At 40.6% G+C, this 25,761-nt stretch overlaps 1 protein-coding gene across 1 annotated transcript in view; it reads left to right on the forward strand.

Annotated features, from left to right (window-relative positions):
- The window catches only part of VPS35 (VPS35 retromer complex component), a 47,396-nt gene extending 21,635 nt beyond the window's left edge, over positions 1–25,761 (forward strand). Inside the window, exons 3-17 of the mRNA XM_040982767.1 lie at positions 352–448; positions 2,236–2,359; positions 3,609–3,791; positions 6,227–6,440; positions 9,041–9,124; positions 9,537–9,646; positions 11,697–11,793; positions 11,908–12,056; positions 14,438–14,645; positions 15,119–15,274; positions 17,208–17,330; positions 22,275–22,454; positions 22,912–23,151; positions 24,541–24,684; positions 25,169–25,761. Coding sequence (XP_040838701.1) covers positions 352–448; positions 2,236–2,359; positions 3,609–3,791; positions 6,227–6,440; positions 9,041–9,124; positions 9,537–9,646; positions 11,697–11,793; positions 11,908–12,056; positions 14,438–14,645; positions 15,119–15,274; positions 17,208–17,330; positions 22,275–22,454; positions 22,912–23,151; positions 24,541–24,684; positions 25,169–25,348 — 2,289 coding nt within the window. The 3' untranslated portion in view covers positions 25,349–25,761. The remainder of the gene's footprint in view (positions 1–351; positions 449–2,235; positions 2,360–3,608; positions 3,792–6,226; positions 6,441–9,040; positions 9,125–9,536; positions 9,647–11,696; positions 11,794–11,907; positions 12,057–14,437; positions 14,646–15,118; positions 15,275–17,207; positions 17,331–22,274; positions 22,455–22,911; positions 23,152–24,540; positions 24,685–25,168) is intronic.

The raw sequence follows: 25,761 nt of genomic DNA on the forward strand, positions 1-25,761 counted from the left end.
TAGAATACTAGCTTGTTTTAGAATGAATATGCTAGCTCTGTTGATTGCAGATAAAATGTGAACTAACAGATTTTCCTAGTCTCTAGACGTTGAAAAGATGAGACTTGTACCAGGGAATTTGCAGACGTAAAAGTCTTGTGAAGCTTTGCAGCCCAGTGGGAAATGTGTGCATCCTCTTAAAGAGCAGAAAGCAAAATTGTTTAAGATTGATTTTCGTGTGATTAAAAAATTAAGTGCTATATACTTTTAAAATTACATGTAATCTTTGACTTAAAAGGTTTATGTAACCAACATAAATGTTTGTTTGAAGTAAACAATCTCATCAATTATCTTGATTGTTTTGTTTTGCAGGATAAAAACAAGCTCATGGATGCTCTGAAGCATGCTTCTAATATGCTTGGTGAACTGAGGACATCTATGTTATCGCCAAAGAGCTATTATGAACTTTGTATCTTTTGAATGTTGAATAGTAAACATTTGGATTTTACTTCATTTTCTTTTACGATTTTTATTCCTTTTTTGAAAGCCGAGATACAGACACAGAGACCTTCCAGCTGGCTGCAAGAGCTGAGGCTGGGCCAGGCTGAAACCAGCATCCTAGGACTCAGTTCAGGTCCTGCTCATATGCAATATGAGCAGTCCAACCAGTTCCTGTTCCTAGATTATATTCATTTCTTCATCAAGCTAATTTTGCTTTTTTTTTTTTTTTTTTCAGTTTGTCTTACTTGAAAGGCAGAGTCACAGAGAGAAGTACACACACACACACACACACACACACACACACACACACACCATCTACTGGTTCACTTCCCAAATGGCCACACCAGCCAGAGCTGAGCTGGAGCCAAGAGCATCCTCCAAGCCTCCCCCATGGGTGCAGGGACCTAAGGACCTGAGCCATCCTCTGCTGCCCCTCCCAGGCCATAAGTGGGGAGTTGGATTAGAAGTGGAGGAGCTGGAACCTCAACCAGCACCCACATATGATGCTGGTACCGTAAATGACGGCTTAGCCACCTATGCCCGTGGCGCTGGCCCCTAATTAATGCTTTTTAATTATACTTTTCTAGAGTTCTTCATTGTCATAATTCAATGGTATGACCGTTATAGACACACTAGATGAGAGAAATAAAAACTTTTAAGAATATTGCTTTTCTGTGCTTAAATTCTTTCAAGTGGGCAGTTATTCTATCTTGATTTTTGAACTTCATGAAGTTTGGTGTGATGGCTCAATTGGCTGATCTTTCGCCTGCTCCACTTCCCATCCAGCTCTCTGCTTATGTTCTGGGAAAGTAGCAGAGGATGGTCCAAAGCTTTGGGACTCTGCATCCGCATTGGAAAGGTGAAAGAAATTACTGGCTCTTGGGTAGGGGAGTGAACCAGGAGATGGAAGATACTTCTCTGTGTCTCTTTTCTGTAAATCTGCCTTTCCAATAAAAATAAACCTTTCTTTTTAAATAAAAAGATATTGAGGCCATTAGATAGTTGTTTTGTTTTTTATGTTCCGGTTTTTGCCTTGAGGAACTCTGAAATGTTACAAAATAGTTCACAATTTTTTGCCCTTGCTAAATCAATTAGAATTTGAAAGAGAGAGCTCTTCTTCTCTTCCATAATTCCCCAAATAGCCACAATGGCTGAGTGTGGGTCAGACTGAAGCCAGGAACTTCATTCAGATCTGCCTTTGTGGGTGGCAGGATCCCAAGGACTTGGATTATCTTAGACTGCTTTTCCATGGCACATTAGCAAACAGCTGGATTGGAATTAGAGCATCCAGGTCTTAAACTGATGCTCCTGTGGGCTGTGGACATCACAGGCAGTGAGTTTACCCACTATGCCACAGCGCCAGCTCCTAAATTTTTTTTCCAGTATGTGTTTATTTGGAAAGCAGAGTGACAGATTTCCATCTGCTAGTTTCCATCTGCATTCATCCAATGCCCATATCGGCCAGGTGTGGATCAGGCTGAAGCCATGGTTCAGGAATTCCATCTGGGTCTTGGGGGTGGCAAAACCTCAGTACCTGGATTTCCAAGGCATGTTAACAGGAAGCTGCTGTGCCACAGCACTGGCTCCTAAGCTGCTAAAAGTAAGGAAAGGCCGCCTTGAGTTCTGTCTGCACTTTAAGCCCCTATGTCTGAAAGACTAAAATTTACGATATTTACCCTTGGTTCAGTGACTTCAGTATATTGTTTTTGCTTAGATTGGCTTATCTTTATTTTTGTCCTTAATCTAATTTAAAAGATATGGCTATTTCTGATGAATTGCACTACTTGGAGGTCTACCTGACAGATGAGTTTGCTAAAGGAAGAAAAGTAGCAGATCTGTATGAACTTGTACAGTATGCTGGAAACATCATCCCAAGGCTGTAAGTAATTAAGAATTTGAAGACTTTTACTTCTGGATTTCCCCTCCTCTATCTTGAAAAACTTTGCAATTTTTTAAAAACCAATATGAAAGAATTCTTTAACAAATTGAGATGAACATTTTCGTAGACATTCTGTTAAGATTTTAGAGTAAATTTACTTTTATGATTCTTTATTTCAAAGGCAGGGAATTAGAAAGAGAGGGATCTCTTCCACCTGCTGGTGCATTCGCCAAGGCGCCTTTACCAGCTGGGGTTAGGCCAGACCAAAGACAGGAGCTAGGAACTCCCTCGGGGTTTCCTTTATGGGTGGCAAGGATCCAAGTACTTGGCCCATCCTTTGCTGCCTTCCCAGGCATATCAGCAGGAAGTTGGATCTGAAATATAGTAAAGAGACTTGAACTGGCACCCTGATATGGGATACCAGTGTCGCAAGGGCGAACCAACCTGAATGGCACAATTAGAGCCCCCAAATTTACTTTTATGTCAATGCTGGGAAGAATTTCGGAAATAAAAAGAACGTGCTATTTTAGTGTCTTGACTTCTTCCACAGTTTTTCTTTTTGTGATTTCAGCTACTCATGGTCATCTACTGTCTAAAAATGTTAAATAGAAAATTCTAGAAACAATTCATAGGTTTTTGGTTGTTATCCTAAGTAGCACAATGAAATTTCACCTAGGATGTGAATCATCCTTTTGTCTAGTGATTGTATGCGACCTGCTTCCCTGTTAGTCACTTAGGAGCTGTCTTGGTTATCAGATCAATATTCAGAATTCAGGTAACCTGGACATACTAGCCTGACAGTACCCCACAGTACCTTCATGTTCACATCACTTCATCTCATCTTGCAGGCTTTGCACATATTTCATACCATTACAGTAATGTACAGTACAAGATGTTTTGAGGGAGGTTATCATTACGTCACTTTTATGATAGTATAATATGATTGTTATATTTTAGTTGCTAAATTGTTAGTGTGCATCATTGACAGGTTCAGCTCCATCATAATTAAGTATGTGTGGGAAATGAATACTATCCATGATTTTAGGCTTTCACTGGGAATATATCCTGCCGTAAGAGGAGACTGCATATTCACATTTGTAGGGGTCAGTCAGTGGTTATGTCTTAAATAAGATGATATGTTTTTCACACAGAAGAAACATGGTTCCTGTTTACTTGGTGTTCATGTGTTTGAACCTAGTTAATATGAATGTTGCATTTCTAATCAGGTGTTTCTTTATACTTCTTCTAGTTACCTATTGATTACAGTTGGAGTTGTATATGTCAAGTCATTTCCTCAATCCAGGAAAGACATTTTGAAAGATTTGGTAGAAATGTGCCGTGGCGTGCAGCATCCCTTGAGGGGTCTGTTTCTTCGAAATTATCTTCTCCAGTGTACTAGAAACATCTTACCTGATGAGGGAGAACCAACAGAGTAAGTGGGTTTTTTTCCTTGATTTAATTGTATTTTTTCATTATAGAGTATATAAGAATATACAGAAATAAGTAAACAATATTAAAAATTCCTCCATCAGTCAATTCTTGGTAATATTTTGTATTTTCCTTTTTTTTTTTCCCTTTTTTTTAAGAAAGTTATCTGGAAGGCAGAGTTACAGAAAAGGGCAGGAGAGAAAGAGCGAGAAATAGATTTTCCATTTTCCTGTTCTTTCTCCAAATGGCTGTAATGGCTGGAGCTGGGCCAGGCGGAAGCCAGGAGCTTGTAATTCCCCATGGACGCAGGGCCCGAAGGACTGCTTGTCCAGGTCCATTGGTACGGAGCTGCACTGGAAGTGGAACAGCAGGGATTCAAACTGGTACTTACATGGGATGCGGGCATCACAGGTGGCAGCTTTCAAGCTTCAACACAGCCCACTGGATTTCATTTGTGATAAATACCTCCTCGTTACATGTAGTATGTGACTCAGATAGCTGAATGATTTAAGCAAATCATGTCTGGATTATTAGGTCCTGCTTTTTTGATTTAACATAACTGAGAGCAGTTTTCCATTATGTTAAATATTCTTTGAAAGTATGGCTTTTAAAATTAATTACATTTTGAAAATTGTACTTATGATCAAATAATAAAGTACAAGTATGGTCACTTTTTCCATGTACCAGCTGGTTTTTATAGCTTATGGTCTGCTAGTTAATCTAGGATGTGTGATTTTCTTTTTTTTAAGATTGATTTGTTTTTATTACCAAGTCAGATATACAGAAATGAGGAGAGACAGAGAGGAAGATCTTCTGTCCGATGAATCACTCCCCAAGTGACAACAATGGCCGGTGCTGCGCCGATCCAAAGCCGAGAACCAGGAACCTCTTCCAAGTCTCCCGTATGGGTGCAGGGTCCCAAGGCTTTGGGCCGTCCTTGACTGCTTTTCCAGGCCACAAGCAGGGAACTGGATGGAAAATGGAGCTGCCAGGATTAGAACCGGTGCCCATATGGGATCCTGGCGCGTTCAAGGCAAGGACTTTAGCCGCTAGGCCACAGCTCCGGGCCCAGGATGTGTGATTATAGTTATCATACACAAGTTAGATACTCCAAAAAAAGTAAAAGCCAGGACCCAGCGTGATAGCCTAGAGGTTAAAGTCCTCACCTTGTCACACCAAGATCCCATATGGGCACCAGTTCTAATCCCAATGGTCCTGCTTCCTGTCAAGCTCCCTGCATGGACCTAGGAAAGCAAGTCAAGAATAGCCTTGGATCCCTGCACCCACATAGGTGACCAAGAAGAAGCTCCTGGCTCCTGGCTTCAGATTGGCTTTCCTCTCGCCATGGTGGCTGATTGGGGAATGAATCATCGGACGAAAGATCTTTTTCTCTGTATCTACTCCTTATCTGCCTTTCCAATACTAATAATAATAAGCCATTCATAAAGACTGTATGTTTTGGATAGCCAGTACTGTAGTTCCCAGTTTCACCGTATTTTTTATCCTGTAGAAGTTGTCTTCAGACACTCATGCAATCATGTTGACAGCTCCATACACTGAAGAATCTAACTTATGTAGTCAGTCATCCTGCTGTGCAGTATGGCACCAGAACTTTCTCCCTAACTGTAGTTTAGTACGCTAGGTCAGCCTTTTCTCACCGCACCTTCTCCTTCCTCTAGCCTCTGATAAATGTAGCTCTGCTCTCACCCTTGGTGAGATTGGTATTTTGTAGATTCCACCTAGGAGTGAGATCATGTGGTGTGTGTCTTTCTCTGCCTTATTTTCCTTAACATAGTGATCTCCAGTTCCAACTTGTATGTACCACATTTGCGTTATTCATTCTCCAGTCGATAGATGCTTAAATTTCCGTTTCTTGGCTACTGTGAATAAATAATAAGGATGAATAAACAACAGACAATAAAGGCACGTGTCTCCTTGATTTAATTTCTTTTGGGTAGATATGAGTGGTGGGTTTTAGGGATCATTGCAATTTGTCCATTACTCTCCACAGTATTTTCTACAATGGATGTCTTTCCAATACTTGTGTCTCCTTCAGCTTCTTTTTTGTTTTTTAAAGATTGTTTATTTGAAAGGCATAGTATCTGAGAAGGGGAGAGACAGATCTCCATCACAGTGGTTCACTCCCAACGTGACTACATCAGCAAGGTCCAACCAGCATGTCGATTCCTTTAAAGAAGAGTTACCATAAGAGCAAGTCCCCCTGGCCTAGGGCAGGGAGTTGAGCTCTTCTGTGTCTTCTTCCTGGTATTCATGCTAAGATTTGTTTCTCTTGAAATTTATTACTGAGCTAAGGAACTTGTGGTTTTTATAAAATGTTGGTATAAAACAGGTAAGAAATATAGAAAGGATGAAGGGTAGTGGTAAGTTGTTTTTGTAATTTAAATACTGTATCAAGATTTTTCCACAATTTCTTTTCAGTGAAGAAACAACTGGAGATATCGGTGATTCCATGGACTTTGTACTACTCAACTTTGCAGAAATGAACAAGTTGTGGGTGCGAATGCAACATCAGGGTCATAGCCGCGATAGAGAAAAAAGAGAGCGAGAAAGACAGGAACTGAGAATTTTAGTGGGGACAAATTTGGTGCGCCTCAGCCAGCTGGAAGGTGTAAATGTGGAACGTTATAAACAGGTGTGTATTTTTTTTATTTGTCACTTTTTCTCATGTTGTGAAGTATGAACTGAAGCTTGATTTTTTTTTTTTTTAAATAAAAACACTCTAAAAAACAATGCATTCCGTGGCAGGTATTTGGAGGAATAAAACAGCATGTGGGATCTCTCTGTCTCTCTCTCTCTCTCTCTCACACACACACACACAAACACATTCTCTCTCTTCTCAAATGTATTATTATTTTTTTTAATATAAAGAAGCTAGACATAGGGGCTGGAGCTATGGTGAAGCAAGCTAAGCCTCCATCTGCCACACCAGCATTCCATTATGGACACCAGCTTGAATCTTAGCCATTCCACTTCTGGTCTAGGTCCCCGCTTATGGCCTGGGAAAGCAGTAGAGGATAGCCCATTCCTGTTCTCATAAGGAAAACTCAGAATAAGCTCCTGGCTCCTGGTTTTGAATCATCCCAGTTCTGGCCATAGCAGCCATTTGGGGAGTGAGCCAGCGGTTCGATCTCTCTCTCTTTCCTCCTTTCTCCATAATTCTACATTTCCAATAAAAATAAATGAATCTTTAAAAAAATGCATTGATGAACATTTTTAAACCGCTAAGTTTGGTGATCAGAAGTCTTGAGGTTGCCTGGATAGCAGCTTTCCTTAAGCTTATCTGTGAAGTTAGTATATAATCTCATTCAAAATTGCAGCAGGATTGCTTTTTTTTTTTCCCAGCAAGTTTATTTATTTGTTTAGCTAGAAGTCAACAAGCTGATTTTAAATGTTGTATCGAAAAGCAAAGAACCTAATAAGCACAAAAGTTTTGGGAAAGAGGGACAAAGTGGGACTCTTTCTGAACTCGAAGCTGACGTGAGGGAAGGTGATCGTTGGTGAGAGGGATGGACCTGTAACATGATGGTGAGAGTGAAACAGTGACCATAGGGCTTCCCTTAACGGCTCTGATACTAAATATTCTTTGTTTTTGAAAACCGTGTGGTTTATACCTAATAAACTCGGTAAATATAGTACAGAAGTAGCCACAGACAAAATGGAAATGAGTAGGATCAGCTATGTTCCATTAAAATTTGATGTACATAAACAGCCAGACCTAGATCTGATCCTTACAATAGACAATGCTTAGTAGACCCAGATACATTTGACTAAAACATACAAAAGTAACTTCTTTAAAAAAAAGATTTACTTATTTGAAAGGCAGCATGAGAGAGTGAAGGAGAGACAGAGAAATCTTCCATCCACTGGCTCATTCCTCCAAAATGCTCAGCAGTGGCTGGATCTGAATTAGTCCAAAGCTAGGATCCTGGAATTCCATGTGGGTTTTCTAAATGGGCCGTCTTCTGCAGCTTTAGCACTTGCATTAGCAAGGAGCTGGATTGGAAAGAGAGCACGTGACTCAAACTGGCACTCCTACAGAAAGAATACTGTAATCACAGGCACAGGCAGCGGTTTGGTTCACTTCTTATGTGAAAGCAGATTTACAGAGAGGAGATGAGAGGGAAAGCTATTCCATGCACTGGCTCATTCCCCAAATGGCCGCAGTGACTGGAGCTGAGCCAGTCTGAAGCTGGGAGCAAGGAGCTTCTCTGAGTTGCCCAGGTGGGGTACAGGGTCCCAAGGACCCGAGCCATCTGCTGTTGCCTTCCCAGGCTATTAGCAGAGATCTGGATCAGAAGTGGAACAGCCAGGACAGGAACTGGTACCCATTTGGGATGCTGATGCTTGAAGATGGGAAAATTAACCTGTTGGAGCCATAGCACTGGCCCACTAAAGGGAATCTTTTTAACAAATGGTGTAAGGGGATGGGCTGACATAATGGCTCAATTGGCTAATGCTTCAACTGCCTTTCCAATAAAAGTAAATCATGAAAACAAACAAACAAAAAATGCTTTTGGAACCAAAGTATAAAAGCTCAATCTTGACCTTCATTCATGCAGTGTAGAATAATTCTTAAAAATGGAATGGAGGGCCTGGCGTGGTGGCGCAGTGGTTAAGGTCCTCGCCTTGCACGCCCGGGATCCCATATGGGCGCCAGTTCTATCCCGGCAGCCCCGCTTCCCTTCCAGCTCCCTGCCTGTGGCCCGGGAAAGCAGTCGAGGACAGCCCAAAGCTTTGGGAACCTGCACCCGCGTGGGAGACCCGGAAGAGGCTCCTGGCTTCGGATCGGCATAGCATCGGCCGTTGCGCTCACTTGGGGAGTGAATCAGTGGATGGAAGATCTTCCTCTCTGTCTCTCCTCTCTGTATATCCGCCTTTCCAATAAAAAAATAATAAAAATAAATCTTTATTAAAAAAATGGAATGGAGATCTTAATATAAAACCTAAACTTATTAGGAGAAAATAGGGAGATCTTTATGATCATGAATTCAATAAAGATTTCTTAATACAGAAAAAAACATAAACCGTAAAGAAAACAAGTTGATAAATTGGGCTTATTTGTGACTGTTACTAAATAGAAATCCAGGATTTTTTATTTAAAACATCTATAAAATTTAAAATTCAATCTGTAAAATTTAAAGAATTATGGGTGAAAAAAAATCTAAAATATGCTTTTCAAGTTAGTACTGAAGTCTTACTCCTTTTTGTTTTTCCCCTGACTGCCTGTTTTAGATTGTTTTGACTGGCATCTTGGAGCAAGTTGTGAATTGCAGAGATGCTTTGGCTCAAGAATATCTCATGGAATGCATCATCCAGGTGAGTGAGAAGATTCATTCTCTAGGGGGACCCATTTCACTTTGCATTGTTTAAAAAAAAATCTTGACTAAAGAGAAAATACGTTTTCCCGAATAAGGAATTCTGCTTATTACAACTTAATAACTTGTTTTGTATTAACGACCCCCTACTCTTCCCCGAAAATGTAGGAAAGGGTGATCTCCACATTTTCTAGGTCTCTGTAGCTTTAAAACTTTGCAGGACTTCTTTGGTTCTGGAATATTTTCGTCTGGGTCCTGTTCAGAGAGATTCAAAAGCAACATGCTTGAGTTTAGTTGAGTACAATTTAAATGATTTTTTCCCCCCCCACAAATATGAATTTTAAAGGTCATGTTAGTTCAGGTTGTTTTGTGAAGTATTTTTACCTGTATCAACCAATTTTTTTGTTTTTCAGGTTTTTCCTGATGAATTCCACCTCCAAACTTTGAATCCTTTTCTCCGGGCCTGCGCTGAGTTACACCAGAATGTAAATGTGAAAAACATAATCATTGCTTTAATTGATAGGTAAGACCTTTCTGCTCCAGAGACAGATATTCTTTCTTGGGCGTAATAACACATTCTTTGTGAATTATTATATTGATGCTTTTTGTGTGATTATCCAGTAATTCAGCTTTGCTAGTGTGTTTATTAGGTGCTTGCCTAACTTAGGTATGAATGAATTTCGTTATGTGGGAGATGTGGAAATAATGAGCACTTTTAATTTCTGCATTTTATGGGCATTGGCATTGTTGTATAGACCCATCATTTATTCTTCCAAATCAAAGGCTAAAACTTGTTTTGTATCATAATGCAAGTCGTTGTCCATTGGGAGTGATGTGATTGAGTGTTCTGCCAGGTGGACATTACATATAGTTGGTTAAAATTGAAACGTTAACTAAAATTAATCACTGTTAACACATTTTCTCAATTTTCTGATATGTTTGGTAAATCCCTTGTAAATTTCACTCATTTACTTATTTATGTATCTATTTATTTATTTCAGCCATTGTTCTTGATTGGTTAAAAAATAAAAACTTGGTCAGCATTTTGACACAACACGTTAGGCTGATTCTTGAGGTCCCAGCATCCCGTATGAGTGCCGGTTTGAGTCCTGGCTGCTCCAGTTAAGATTCAGCTCCCTGCAGTGTGCCTGGGAAAGCAGAAAGGGTGGCCTAAGTATTTGAGCCCCTGCACCCACGTGGGGGACCTGAAAGAATGGCGGGAGACCTGAAAGAATGTCCCGACTCCTGGGTTCATCCTAGCCCAGCTGCAGTCATTACGGCCATTTGCAGAATGAATCAGTAAATGGAGGACCTCTCTGTCCTCCTTTGTAACTCTGCATTTCAGATAAAAATAAGCCTTTTTTATTTTTTTAAAGAAAACTATTTTAAAGATCTGTATAAAACTTGGCTTCTAATAATCGCTGTAATAAGCATTTGGCAACTGTGCTGCCTTTGTATCCCTGCTGCATACATCATCATTGTCAATGTGAAAACAAAGCAAAGATGTATTTCTGTAAATACCTTCAGTAACTAGCTCATTAAATTTAAATTTTAAAGACACAGTTTTCCAAAATATCAGTTCAATCTTAGGCAGCCAAAATTATAGGTTTCATGGGCCTGCCCTTAAAGGAAGTTGTATTCAAGTGATTTTTCCTGTGTTGGATGTGATGTCACTCAGGTATCTTTAATGATTCAGGTATGATACAGGTATCAGTAATGATTCTTCTAACAAAGTGACTCTGGTAGGTAGAAACAATGAAATAGGCATTATTTTTAATAGCTTGTTGAAAATAGTATATTTACCTTCAAAAGTACATTAATGGGTCCAGCATGATAGCCTAGTGGCGAAATCCTCACCTTGCATCCTCCTGGTACACATATTGGCACTGGTTCATATCCCGGCTGTTCCACTTGTATTCAGCTCCCTGCTTGTGGCCTGGGAAAGCAGTTGAGGACGGCCCAAAGCCTTGGGACCCTGCATTGTCGTGGAGACCTGGAAGAGGCTCCTGGCTTTAGATCAGCTCAGCTCAAGCCAGGGAAGCCACTTGAGGGGTGAACCAGTGGATGGAAGATCTTTCTCTCTGTATCTCCTTCTCTCTGTATATCTGACTTTGTAATGAAAATAAATAATTAAAAAAATTTTTTAATTGGTTAATTAAAAAAAAACTTTAACAGAATCATGGTACTTAAAAATCATTTGCTTTTATAGTTATTTGTGTTTCAAACTTTAGTAAAAGTGCAGTATTTTAAAAGTTATTCATTTAAATTAAGGCCATTGGAAATCTTTGTCACTTCAGTGTATTTTTATTCATGTCAGTTAATTTGGCTTCAGAGTGCAGAGAATCAGCCTGTTGAAATCTATACCGAGTAATATAAAGTAAAAAAGCCTATAAAACAAGGTACTATTGGCAAAACCGTCGATAAAAATAAATTGAGGGAATACATTTAGAACCCTGTTTTAACAACCTTTGTTAAGAAAGTGTGACTCATGATTCCACTACCCAAATATCTCTGTCATTTTAAAAATAAAGATTTTTGGTTTTTGTTTTTGTTTGTTTGTTTTTTTTTTTTAGATTAGCTTTATTTGCCCACCGTGAAGATGGACCTGGAATCCCAGCAGATATTAAACTTTTTGATATATTTTCACAGCAGGTGGCTACAGTGATTCAGGTGTGTATAGATTTTTTTTTCTGAGTTCTCAAAACTTTGAAACTTCTCTGCTCCAAATTGTTTTATAGTTTGTTTTTTTTTTTAATAAATTATGTGGTTTTCTAAACATTCCAGTCTAGACAAGACATGCCATCCGAGGATGTTGTATCTTTACAAGTCTCTCTCATTAATCTTGCTATGAAATGTTACCCCGATCGAGTGGACTATGTTGATAAAGTTTTAGAGACGACGGTGGAGATATTCAATAAGCTCAACCTGGAACAGTAAGTTAAAGTTGCATTTTGTAAGCAACCTTGTGAAACACTTTTTTTGGTCCCAGATTTCTTTCTCAGTTGCTATTTTTTTCTCAATTGCCTTTCAAAATGTTAGCCTTTGTCTTATAAGCATTTGTTAAGACTGTCATGTTTCGTGCTAATCGGGGCAGGTGGCACCCTGTGAAGTGGTTGTGAACAGTAAGGAAAACTGACACTCTTGGACCAGAGACAGCTTTTGGAGACCATTGTCTGCAAATTAGACTCCCTATTATACAAATATACATACACATTTACATTTACTTTTCCTTGGGGGGCTAGCGGAAGCGCTGCCATTTCCTGTTGTAGCTGGTGAGTGTCCTGGCTGCTCCCAGCTGGGAACAGCAACGGATGACCCAAGTGCTTGACCCCTTCCACCTATGTGGAAGGCCCTTGCTTTGACAGGGCCCAGCCCTGGTTGTTGCTCTGGCTGTTTGGGAAGTGAATTAGGGGTACAGAATCCCTCTGTGTGTCTCCTTGTCTCTACGTAACTCGCATAACTAGATTTTTTTTAAAACAGTTTCCTACAGATGAATAAATTGCAACCAGATGGTGGCATATGTATATTTAAGGTATAGAAATCCAGTTGATTTAAAGATAGTTTTCTGTGTTGAGCTTGGATTTTGATACCATCAAAGAACATATGGTAGATACTGTATTCTGTCCCCCATTTTGTGTCACACTAGCTATCCAGTTACTGCAAGCCTGTGGCATCCCCTAGTGGCCACTGAGGGCATTTTCCTAGCAGTTCCCTTCCTGTGTCATTCCTCAGATGCTTGTGAAGTTGGGTCAAATCGGGCATTCCTTTTTTCATTCTGTTATTCAGAATTTCACCTAATGTAATATTTTTACTTTTCAAGTCCCTTCTAGTAGTTCAACTGTATCAGGAAATTTTTAATTTCTTCCCCTCCCCTCTTCTCTTTAAAGATCTACTTATTTATTTTCAAGGCAGAGTGACAAAGGGCTCTTCCGTCTGCTGGCTTACCTCTCAAATGGCTACAACAGTCAAGCCTGCACTAGGCTGAAGCCCAGGCCTTCAGATTTCCAGCCAGGTCTCCCATCTGGGTGGCAGAGGCCTGCGTTCCTGGGCCATCATCCACCTGCCCTCTCGGGGACGTTAGCATCCTGATGTGGGTGTGAGCAGCCCCAGCAGGGCCTGTATCTTCTGTGTTCTCTAACACCTGCCCCTATAACTTTATTTTGTTACCTCCTTTTCTTTCATACATTCTCATATTTCTGTGATCTGAGAAACAGTCCAAATCTTGAGTAACAAATGTAAGAGAAAATTGTGTATTTGTATCTTCCTCAAGTGACTTAAAAGTAAGCAGAATAATTAGAAATCTCAGCCTCTGAAGATCTTACAGATCCCTGGATGTGTGTTAGTCCTCATGGAGTGTTTCTATAAGCTACTGTCTTAATTCAGCCTGCTTTTCCTTAATCATCAGCATATGCTGCGCAAAAAATAATTCATATATTTTATTGAATTGTTGGTTTTATAAAGCATTTTTTCCCTTTATTTTTTTTTTTTACTGTGAATATATAATACTTACTAACTTCCCTAGGAACCAAACTATCACTTGAAATATTTTTCTTAGAAATATAAAATTGGGATATGCCATTTAGTGCAGTAGTACTTGGTATACTCACATTTTTTTCTCAGAGTGCCTAGGTGTGTGTCCTGGCTCTGCCTTTGATACAGCTTGCAGTATGCCAATATACCGTCCTGGGCAGCAGGGACAGCTCCAGTGCTTGGGCCGCTGCTGCCCGTGTGGAAGACCTAGATGGATTTCAAGGCTCCTGGCTCTGGCCTGGCTCAGCCCTGGCTACCACAGGCATGTGGGCGATGAACCAACAGATGCAAGATCCCTGGGTTTTTTCCCTGTCTTTTGTCATTCTGCCAAATGTAAAATCCAAATAGCAGGACTGGATATCTTTTTCTGCCAAAGGTCATTAAGATATTTATGAAATGTGGGCCATACAAAATTATCAACTTAAAAATGAGCTCGCTGTAGATTCGTTGAAATTCAAGTCCCACCTGCCGTTGCCGTGGCATTGTTACATGTTCCTTTCCCTGTTAGTCACCTTAACTCCAGCACAATTTGCTCATGAATTGGAGACAGTTTATTGTATCTTATTTTGTGTCAGTCGAACAATAATACATAAGTAAGTATTTGTGCTTTCATGGACATCCTTGTCCTTTTAGAGAAAGATCTTTGGCGTGTTTTGGAGTAGTGTGATTTACTTGACTCACTTCCTTTAAGTGGTATAGAACTTTATGATCTTTATGAAGCAAGTTCTGTTTGTGTAGAAAGTTAATTTTATTCGCTAAAAGGCTTCTGTTTTTCTGTTTGTAGTATTGCTACCAGTAGTGCAGTTTCAAAGGAGCTCACCAGACTTTTGAAGATACCTGTTGATACTTACAACAATATCTTAACAGTCTTGAAATTAAAACATTTTCACCCGCTGTTTGAGTACTTTGATTATGAGTCCAGAAAGAGCATGAGTTGTTATGTGCTTAGTAATGTGCTGGATTATAACACAGAAATTGTCTCTCAAGACCAGGTAAGAAAATGCTGACATGCTGTTTTAGGAAATGGTGCTGTAGCTTTGATGGAGAAATCTCGAAGAGATGGGAGGGGAGAATAATTTAATACTGAGGAAAGATCACAAGCAGTTTATGTGTTATCTGAATTAGAAAATTGGAGAATTAGAATAATCACAAATAATTAACATTGGGTGTATTTCTTTTTAGATTTTTTGTCCATAGCTGAGGGATTTCGTGGAAATTGTATTATGAAGAAGTTATGTATGGTTTTCAAGAAAGTGCCCTAAAACTTTTAATTCAGCTTTCCTGCAAACTTTTGAAGCACTTCTATGTGCGTGCGTTGACGCGTCTATAGCAATTTTCTTACAAAAGAAAGAATTCTTTTGTTGATATTAATTTGTACCTTTATACAATTGAAAATATTTTTAATGGTGGCTTCGCATGTCAACTGTTTGACCTTAGTGAGTTTATTGTGCCCCTCATGTTACAGGTGGATTCCATAATGAATTTGGTATCCACATTGATTCAAGATCAGCCAGATCAACCCATTGAAGATCCTGATCCGGAAGACTTTGCTGATGAGCAGGGCCTTGTGGGCCGATTCATCCATCTTCTGCGATCCGAGGACCCCGATCAGCAGTACTTGGTATGATGTACTGCTTCCTGTGACCCTTTACCACCTGCTAATGAAGTCAAGTAGTTTACAATGGTTAGAATTTATGATTTTGAAAGAACTAGAACCAAATGGAAGGTTCATGGCATCCATCAATTTAATTTGCATAGAAATACTAGAGCCTATGAGGTACAAGTTTCTAGTTTCTTCTGTAAACTTCTTAAGAATTGCAGAAAAGCCTGTCTTCTTTTACTTGGGTATCCCATGATTGTGCTGTATTTATTTTCTTCTTAAATTGTGTATTTACTTTATAGAAATGTCCAGTTGTCTATCAGAGTAAACTTTATAAGAAACATCTTTATATTATTTATATTTCTGTGGTTTGCAAATATGTTGTATTTGTCATGCTGCATATGTTTTAAAGACCTTAAACTTCAGCTTGCCTTTTCCTTCCTTAATTTGTTTTTTTTTCTGCTTAAGGTAGTCAGATGAAATCTGTCTTTATTATTAAGCCTCGGTAAATCTGAAATGAGTGGAACATGTTGCTGGAGTAAAGGTATTGGCAGCTGATAGCAGGCGATTTTAATGATGGAAAAGTGCAGTTTGGGTCCTTGAGTATTGATTGACAAAGTGGTTTAACCATTGTTGGTACATAGGATGTTGACTAGTGTGATGGAAACATTTATTTGAGGATAAATTGTTGACTGTTTCCTTGTGTTGGTTATCCTTGTGGTAGCTGACACTCTTGTTTTGTGTAAGGATTAGTCTGAGTGCAGGGTTGATAATCTGCTGGTAGTAGGATAGTCTTTGGCTTGGTCTTGACAGTCGTTGTATGTCATTATTATGGTCTGTGTATGATCTCTTACATTGACTGTTCGAGTATTTTGAGTGATTGCTTTGTGTAAGACTTTTTTCTTGTGTGTGTGTGGGGTGGGGGGGGTGTATTTTCATCTGCTTTGCAACCAAATGTAGCTTACCAGATAGTATGGCTTGAATTTTGAGGTTTTCTTTTAACTTTTTTCTGAACCAACAATATTTATTTCACAGTGGCTCTTTTCAAAGTGAATTGACGTTTCTGTTAAATGGTCCTAATGGTTTTCTGAATTAGGAGATATAATATGCTAGCCATATACATACAGCTATTTGTATGTCATAATAGCCAATGTTTTCCAAGTTCATGCCTTGTGCTGGTAATGTGTGTCATTTCATCTTCTCAGTAACCCTAGGAAAAGTATAGCAGTCTATTTCTCAAATGGGACTTCTACCCAAGAGGTCATTTGCTTAGGTCACACAATAGTAATATTAGAATCTACTTTTTTTTTTAAAGATCTACTTAATTTAAAGATCTACTTAATTTTATTTGAAAGGCAGACTTACGGAGAGAAGGAGAGACAGAGGGAGAAAAAGAGAGATCTTTCAGCTACTGGTTCACTCTAAATGACCGTAACAGTCAGGCTGAGCTCATCCGAAACCAGGAACTTCTTCCAGATCTCTCCATGTAGGCGCAGTGGCCCAAGGACTTGGGCCATCCTCCACTGCTTTCCCAGACCATAACTAGGGTGAATGAGACACGAACCGGCAACCATCAAGGATGCCAGTGCTACAAGGAAGAGGATTAGCCTACTGAACCACATGCCAGCCCTACTTTGAAATGTAATCTCTCTTACTATAGTTTGTATGTGGAGTATGAAATACATTTCAGTAAATCTGTGCTCCTGACTAGCTACCTTGCACAGGTTCCACAACCTCTGGACTTCAACCCTCAGGTGTGAAATGAGCTTAGTGTCCATCTTAAGGAGATTGTGATAACTCAGGAGATAATATCTTACTGCCTCATGATAAGCCTGCTGCAGCCAATGTTTTAATTCACAAAATGGCAGCAATGGTGTATATAGAGTCTTCTTTTAATGAATGATGATCATTCTGGGGGAAAGATGTGTTCATTTATTTATTTTGTTTTTGTCAGATTTTAAACACAGCTCGAAAACATTTTGGAGCTGGTGGGAATCAGCGGATTCGCTTCACACTGCCACCTCTGGTGTTTGCAGCTTACCAGCTAGCTTTTCGATACAAAGAAAATTCTACAGTGGTGAGTTTATTTTTAAGTATGTCATTACTTTTTTCCTTTTGTGTGTTTGTGTGTGTGAGTTTTGCTTTTAAGCCTACCAAAAAGGACAGTGGCATAACACAAACCCACTATCAGTTAACTCTTAGTTTTATTACCTACCTGATGTTAAGTGCTCCAGATACTTGTAGGTCACATACTAGTTGAAGGATCACACTTAGAAATAAGATTAAAACAATTTAAAGTTGGGCCCAGTGCCGTCGCCTAGCAGCTAAAGTCCTCGCCTTGAACGTGCTGGGATCCCATATGGGCGCTGGTTCTAATTCTGACAGCCCCACTTCCCATCCAGCTCCCTGCTTGTGGCCTGGGAAAGCAGTCGAGGATGGCCCAAAGCCTTGGGACCCTGCACCAGGTGGGAGACCTAGAAGTTCCTGGCTCCTGACTCTGGATTGGCGCAGCACTGGCCTTTGTGGTCACTTGGGGAGTGAATCATCGGATAGAAGATCTTCCTCTCTGTCTCTCCTCCTCTCTGTATATCTGGCTTTGAAATGAAAGCAAAAAATAAATCTTTAAAAAAAAAACAATTTAAAGTTACACTAAATGAGATCAGCTTATAGCTAATGAAAGGGCCTAGCATTGCATAGTCACTTTTCTAAAAGCTGTATGAATTTATTTCTTTCCCGGTTTCATGGCTCAGTCTTCAGCAGTATAGTTTGAAGAAGACAACTTTAATCTCACACCTGAAAATTGAGTGGCCAAGTTTATGTGAAGAAACAAACCTTAATGCATTTAATTTTCTTTTTGAAGATTTATTCATTTTAAAAGGCAGATTTACCAAGAGAAGGAGAAATAAACAGAAAGATCTTCCATTGCTGGTTCACTCCCCAAGTGGCCACAGTGGCCGGATCTGAGTTGATCCAAAGACAGGAGCCAGGAGCTGCTTCTGGATCTCCCATGTGGGTTAAGGGTCCCAAAGCTTTGGGCCATTCTCCACTGCTTTCCCAGGCCACATGCAAGGAGCTGGAAGGGAAGTGGAGCAGTTGGGATATATAGCAACACCCATATGGTATCCGAGCACCTGGAGGTGGAAGATTAGCCAGTTGAGCTATCATGCTAGGCCCTAAACTTCGTTTTTTAATAATGGGTTGAAAATGATTATTCAGTAGAGCATTCATTGTATTACAACTACTTCCAGCTAATTTGTATTGTGGCTACTTCTCACTGATACTCTTCTCCAACGTTGGATGAATCTAACAATTGAAAATGTGACAGTGGTAGTGCAATTATTATAGCTAAGGTAAACCTCACTAAAGCTAATTTTTGAGAATGCAGAAAGGGAAAAAAAGGAAAGAAAATAGCAGCAATAGACAGGTACTGTGGCACAGCAGGTTAGGCTGCCTCTGGGGATGCTTACTCTACACTGAGGTACTAGTTCAAGTCCCAGATGCTCGGCTTCCAATCCAGCTTCCTGCTAATGCGTCCTGGAGGCAATGGATAATGCCTTGAGTGCTTGGACTCCTGCCACACATATGGGGGACTTGGGTGGGGTTTCAGGCTCCCGACTTCAGCTCAGCCCGGCCCAGCCTTAGCCGTTGCTGCCGTTTACATAGTGAACCAGGGAGTGAGAAGACCTCTGTCTCCGTCTCTCCTACTTTTCAAGTAGATGTGCATAAATAAACATTAAAAGCAGTCACACACAAAAAAATATGTTTAAATAACAGCCGCTATACTCAAAGCAATGTGCACTGCATAAAAACAGACACATGAATCAATGGAACAGTACGGAGAGTCTAGGAATAAAATGATGTAGCAATAGACAACTAATCTTAAATAAGGGCAGCAAGAGGATCCAGTGTTTTGGTGAAGCAGTCAAAACATCTGGCTGCTGTACTTGCAATACAGCTCCACACTGATGGCCTAGGAGGGCAATGGAGGATGGCTCAAGTGCTTGAGTCCTTGTACTCACGTGGGAATCCTTTGAAGAAGCTCCTGGCTTTGGCCTGGCCTGGCCCCAGTCACTGTGGCTACTTGGGGAGTGAACCAATTGTTGTAAGATCTGTTTCTCTGTGTGTTTCTCCCTCTCTCTGTAACTGTAGCTTTCAAATAAATAAAGGCCTAAAGAAAAAAGAAGGGAGCGCCAAGAATGCACAGTGGGGAACATGAAGACAGAGAGTAGCCCTTCTTTAAATAGTATGGGGAAAACCAGATGTCTGCAGGAAAAGAATGTGGAATTGGATTCTTACCTTACAATATATGCAAACATTAACTTGACATGGATTAAAGACTTAAATGAAAGACTTAAATGTAAAACTTGAAACGATAAAGCGCTTAGAAGAAAACCTCAGCACTAGTCTTGGCAGTGGTTTTGGTAGGGGATTTCACACCAAAATCTCAAATAATAAAATAAAAATAACTAGGGTCTTAGTAAATTTTGTTTATTTAGACCATTCAGTTTGTTTCTAACAAGTTATTACTAAATACAATGCAAATTGTATTTCTAAGAGGCAAGAATGCAGTGCAGGCATTCGGTGTAGGGATTAATGTTGCTTGGGACACGCATATTCTAATGCTTGGGTTTACTCATGATACCAGCTCCCCCTGATAGGCACCCTGGAAGGCAGCACATGGTGTTCCAAGTGTGCGATCTTTCACTCCCCCTGTGGGAGATACCCAGATGCCCTAGCTGTTGCAGGCATTTGGGAAGTAAGCCAGCAAATTGGAGAGCCGTTTCTGTCTGTCTCATTCTCTCTCTCTTTTTTTGGCTTTCAGAAATAATAAGGGGGAATAGTTAAATTGTTCTATACATGTAGTTTATGAAATATTTTTCACTCGTCAAAATGATCTCAAATAACTTCTGTGTGAGGAAAATTGTTATAATGGAGTAAGAGATAAACAGAGATTGTAGTGGCTGCCACTGTGGCAAATTAAGCTGCCACCTGCAGTGCTAACATTTCCAGTTTAACACCTGTTCGAATCCTAGCTGTTTCACTTCTGATCCAGCTCCCTGCTAATAATGCCTGGGAAAGCAGCAAAGGATGGCCTAAATATTTGGGCCCCTGAACCCATGTGGGAAACCTGGGAGAAGTTCTTGGCTTTGATTTGGCATAGTACTGGTCTTGGAGTGTGAACCAGCAGATGAAAGACCTTTCTTTCCTTCCCTCACTGTCTGTAACTTTGCCTCTCAAATTAATGGAATAAATCTTAATTTACTGTGCAAATTATTCACAGTTTGAACCCAATTTTATTTAATTTTTCTTCAGAGGACTTAAAGTAAAAACCATTTACAAAGATCCAAATTATGTAGGAAAAAGAAAGGAAAGTGTTACTATTAGAATGTTATTAATAATTATTACTCAATGGTAGATTAGGGAGAATTTTAACTTTTAAAATCCTTTTATGGGGCCTGGCACAATAGACTAGTGACTAAATCCTTGCCTTGTAAGCACCAGCTTCCCACGGGTTTGTATCCCAGCCTCTCCACTTCCCATCCAGCTCCCTGCTTGTGGCCTGGGAATGCAGTAGAGGATGGTCCAAAGCCTTGGGACCCTGCACCCACTCTGACCATTGTGTCTACTTGGGGAGTGAACCAGTGGACAAAAGATAAAAATAAATAAATCTGTTTTCAAACCTTGTATGTGAATTCCTACTTTTCCCAGTTTGTGAATGCATTACTATTTTATCAGAAAAAACAAATTTCTAAACATTACAAAGGCAATAGCCTCAGGTGGATATTTTGAGAAGACATCCTATTTGACATGTGTGTGCCGGAATCCAGCTCCAGCTGAGTTCAGAACTTGCCAAGCGTGCGTGGATGAGGCGCAAAGAGGAAAGAAAGACGGACCACTAGGATTTCATGATCATAATGGACAATGCACGAAAGCTGTCTGCTTTATTTATACAAAATCAAACTCTGGCTTATACTTTTTATGTCATGGTCAAGTGGGTGTTTCTAAGGATAATTCTGCCATTTGTTTTACCTAAAAACAAAAGAAGTTCCTGCTACAATTCTTATCCTACAACTCAATCTTGTATCACAAAGAAAAGGGGAACCTAAAGAATGAGGAAAGAATGAAAGTGTAAATATAGGGCCCGGCGCGGTGGCGCAAGTGGTTAAAGGTCCTTGCCTTGCACGCCCGGGATCCCATATGGGCGCCGGTTCTAATCCCGGCAGCCCCGCTTCCCTTCCAGCTCCCTGCCTGTGGCCTGGGAAAGCAGTCGAGGACGGCCCAAAGCTTTGGGAACCTGCACCCACGCGGGAGACCCAGAAGAGGCTCCTGGCTTCGGATCGGCATAGTATCGACCCGTTGCGCTCACTTGGGGAGTGAATCATCGGACGGAAGATCTTCCTCTCTGTCTCTCCTCTCTGTATATCCACCTTTCCAATGAAAAAATAATAAAAATAAATCTTTAAAAAAAAAAAAAGTGTAAATATAGGTCCCTTGATTAGCATAAGGTCAATGGGGACAGGAATAATAGAAGGCCCTTTTGCATTAACCTCCAAGCTCACATTGAGTAAAAGGCCAACCTCACAGTAGCAAACAGTGCCTGGATGGATTAGAATTCTTCCACAGGGTGGTCTGGTGTCCATGGAAAAGAAGGTGGAGCTGCACTCAAGTGGTTGTAGAGACATCCACCGGGTGGGCCCTGCCATGCAGTGGGAAATTCCTTGCGGCCCTGCCTGCAATGGAATAATACGCTTCACACCTTCGTGTCCCCCACATCCACTGCACAGACCCCAACATGTGTGCTTCCATAGGAGAGAGGAAAACATTCTTTTCCTGTAGACATCTGGTTTTCCCAATACTATTTAGTGAAGGGCTACTCTTCATGTTCCCCATCGTGTATTCTTGGTGCTCCCTTCTTTTTTTTTTTTTTCCACCTTTTTTTTTTTCTGTTAAGATCCTAAGTAAAATGGAAATTTTTTTTCATTTAATCTTGACCTTAAGATAATTTATTTTCTCATTTCAGGATGATAAGTGGGAGAAGAAATGCCAGAAGATTTTTTCATTTGCTCACCAGACTGTCAGTGCTTTGATTAAAGCAGAACTGGCAGAATTACCGTTAAGACTTTTTCTGCAAGGGGCACTAGCTGCTGGAGAAATTGGTTTTGAAAATCATGAGACAGTAGCATATGAGTTCATGTCCCAGGTGAGGATCCATTCCCCTTTCTGGTTGTCCGTTAGTAAGTTTTGTTGAGTTTAGTCACTTATTACAGTGGTTGTGCACTGAAGAGGTAGCTACTGTTTTCCCACTGTCTTGGAACTCTGAGATATTTATATTGATTAGCATGGAGCAGCAAAATTGATCAGTTCCTGGATTTGATGAAATTTAAGGTTTCCATGGGAGTCATGGGAACAGTGCTTCATAGAGAGAGTTCCTTTATCCCGGTTCATTTTGGAAATTCTTGGTTAAACAAAGGTGGGACAGTTTTCCGCATTTCAGCATACCAACACAGTTACATCCTGTGCTGCTCCATGAAGGGGTACCACAGGCTCGGGTACCAGGGAGCTGTGGAGTGTGCCACGGGCTAGGGGCTTGGTTGGATGGACTGGGGGAAATGTTGGCGTGCATGGTTGGTCCCTAAGAGTGTTTTGTGTCCCACCAGGCGTTTTCTCTGTATGAGGATGAAATCAGTGATTCCAAAGCACAGCTGGCTGCCATCACCTTGATCATTGGCACTTTCGAGAGGATGAAGTGCTTCAGTGAAGAGAATCACGAACCGTTGAGGACTCAGTGTGCACTTGCTGCGTCCAAACTCCTGAAGAAACCCGACCAGGGCCGAGCTGTGAGCACCTGTGCACACCTCTTCTGGTCTGGTCGAAACACAGACAAAAATGGGGAGGAGGTAGGTTGTTCTCGACCTTGTTTTGATACACAGGTGTAATGGCCCTGGCCTTGTGCTCTGAAGGTGAAACATTTGGAGTCCCGAGAAATTAGATGACAGAAACAACATTGTTTTGTTAAAGAAGTGGAGGGGGGCCTGGCGCGGTGGCGCAAGTAGTTAAGGTCCTCACCTTGCATGCCCGGGATCCCATATGGGCGCCGGTTCTAATCCCGGCAGCCCCGCTTCCTTTCCAGCTCCCTGCCTGTGGCCCGGGAAAGCAGTCGAGGACGGCCCAAAGCTTTGGGAACCTGCACCCGCGTGGGAGACCCAGAAGAGGCTCCTGGCTTCGGATCGGCATAGCATCGACCCATTGCACTCACTTGGGGAGTGAATCATTGGACGGAAGATCTTCCTCTCTGTCTCTCCTCTCTGTATATCCGCCTTTCCAATCAAAAAATAATAAAAATAAATCTTTTAAAAAAAAAAAAAAGAAGTGGAGGGGCCGGCATTGTGTGCATCAGATTAAGCTGTTTCTTATGTGGGTGTGGTTTGGATTCCTGCTAATGTGCCTGAGAAAGCAGCGGAAGATGACCCAAGTGCTTTGGCCCTTGGCATTCATGTAAGAGACCTGGATGAAGTTGCTGGCTCCTGGTTTTGGTTGACCCAGCTCTGGGTCTTAGCAGCCGTTTAGGGAGTGAACCTGTGGTTGTAAGCTCGCTCTGTTTCTGGAGCTCTACCTTTAAAATAAAATAAAAATAAATAGCTTTTTTTTTTAGAGGGAGGAAGTGGACAATAATATACAGGAATTCTCATCCTGTGTCAGAGCCTCTGCTTTGAGGATATTGTAATCAGCACAGATTCTATACCTCCGTCTGCTTCAAAGTCACTACTTGAAGGGCAAAATTATTAAAGACAGAATCACAGCTGGCAGCTTAACCTTCTGTACCACAGTGCTGGCCCGTTTTTAATTTTATCTCTCTCTCTCTCTTTTTTTTTTTAAGATTTATTTATTTCTATGGGAAAGTCAGATATACAGAGAGACAGAGAGGAAGATCTTCTGTCTGCTGATTTACTCCCCAAAAGCCAGAGCTATGCCAATCCGAAGCCAGGAGCTCAGAGCCTCTTCCAGGTCTCCCACATGGGTGCAGGGTCCCAAGGCTTTGGCCCATCCTCGACTGCTTTCCCAGGCCCCAAGCAGGGAGTTGGATGGGAAGCAGGGCCGCCAGGATATGAATCGGCTTCCATTTAGGATCCTGGTGTGTGCTCCCGTTTTTAATTTTCAAATACAAAAGGCAGGTTTAAGTTTCTTTAAAACAAGTAGGAGTACTGAAGTATTGTATTTGTCTGTGTCAACATAGCATGTTTACATTTCATCACTCTGTTCAGTAACTCCCTGCCCTTTTATTTTAGCTTCATGGAGGCAAGAGGGTAATGGAGTGCCTAAAGAAAGCTCTAAAAATAGCCAATCAGTGCATGGACCCCTCTCTTCAAGTGCAGCTTTTTATAGAAATTCTAAACAGATATATCTATTTTTATGAAAAGGAAAATGATGCGGTAAGTGAACTTTTAAGTCTTGTTGGTGGTGTTAAGTGTTTAAATGTTGCTGTTACGAGACTTGGTACATACAAGTTTATTCTGTCTTGTTCAGAAGAGTCAGGATCTTTTTAATGTATTACTCTAGTGGAAGAACCAATATATGCAAGAACATTCCCAACTCTCTTGTCTCAGGTGATAGAAAATAACCCTTGTCTATTTGAAAAAATGCAAAATAATTTACAAATGCTAAATAAGCTGATCCAAGTAGTTTAAAGTACTTCATAAATGCATTGTTATTTTAGCATTATGGTAGTAGTCAAGATTTGTAGGTTAAATGAAATGGTGCTTTCATTCTTTCACTGGTTCTTGTTACTCTGTATGGTAACATAGTCACTGATGGAGGAATAGTCAATAGTTGTGATCAGTTAATGAGAGTCATGTAAGCTACGTTGAGTGCATGCTGGATCATGAAGGTCATGAAGGTATGTGTGTTCTTTTGTAGGTAACAATTCAGGTTTTGAACCAGCTTATCCAAAAGATTCGAGAAGATCTCCCAAATCTCGAGTCCAGCGAAGAAACAGAGCAGATTAACAAACATTTTCATAACACGCTGGAGCATTTGCGCTTGAGGCGGGAATCACCAGAATCCGAGGGGCCAATTTATGAAGGGCTCATCCTGTGAGACAGAAACAGCTCTCCACACTCCTTCCATGTACATCCAGTAAGGGTTTAATATGCTAGGTTTCCCTGTCATAGATTGTGCCTTCCAGAAATGCTGAGGTAGGTTTCCCGTTTCTTACCTGTGATGTGTTTTGCCCAGCACCTCCAGACACTCACCTGCAGGACCTTAATAAAGTTTCTCACCTTGTCAGTGTTCAGGTTTGTCTGATCACCCCAAGTAGCATGACTGATCTGCTGTTTAAATTCCCTGTGATCCTTTTTTTTTTTTTTTAAACAAAAACAAAACAAGAACAACTTCTTTGGCTACAAGTGAAGCTTTCCTTCCTTTTGTTTGTTTCATTGTTGGCTGTGTGTATTTTCTTCATTGCTGGGGCCTAACCCAAAAGTGTCTGTCTCTGTTCTGTAGTCCAGTTG

This window comes from Ochotona curzoniae, unplaced genomic scaffold, assembly GCF_017591425.1.
Source record: "Ochotona curzoniae isolate NIBS_2020 unplaced genomic scaffold, NIBS_Ocur_1.0 contig_3622, whole genome shotgun sequence".
Classification (NCBI taxonomy): domain Eukaryota; kingdom Metazoa; phylum Chordata; class Mammalia; order Lagomorpha; family Ochotonidae; genus Ochotona; species Ochotona curzoniae.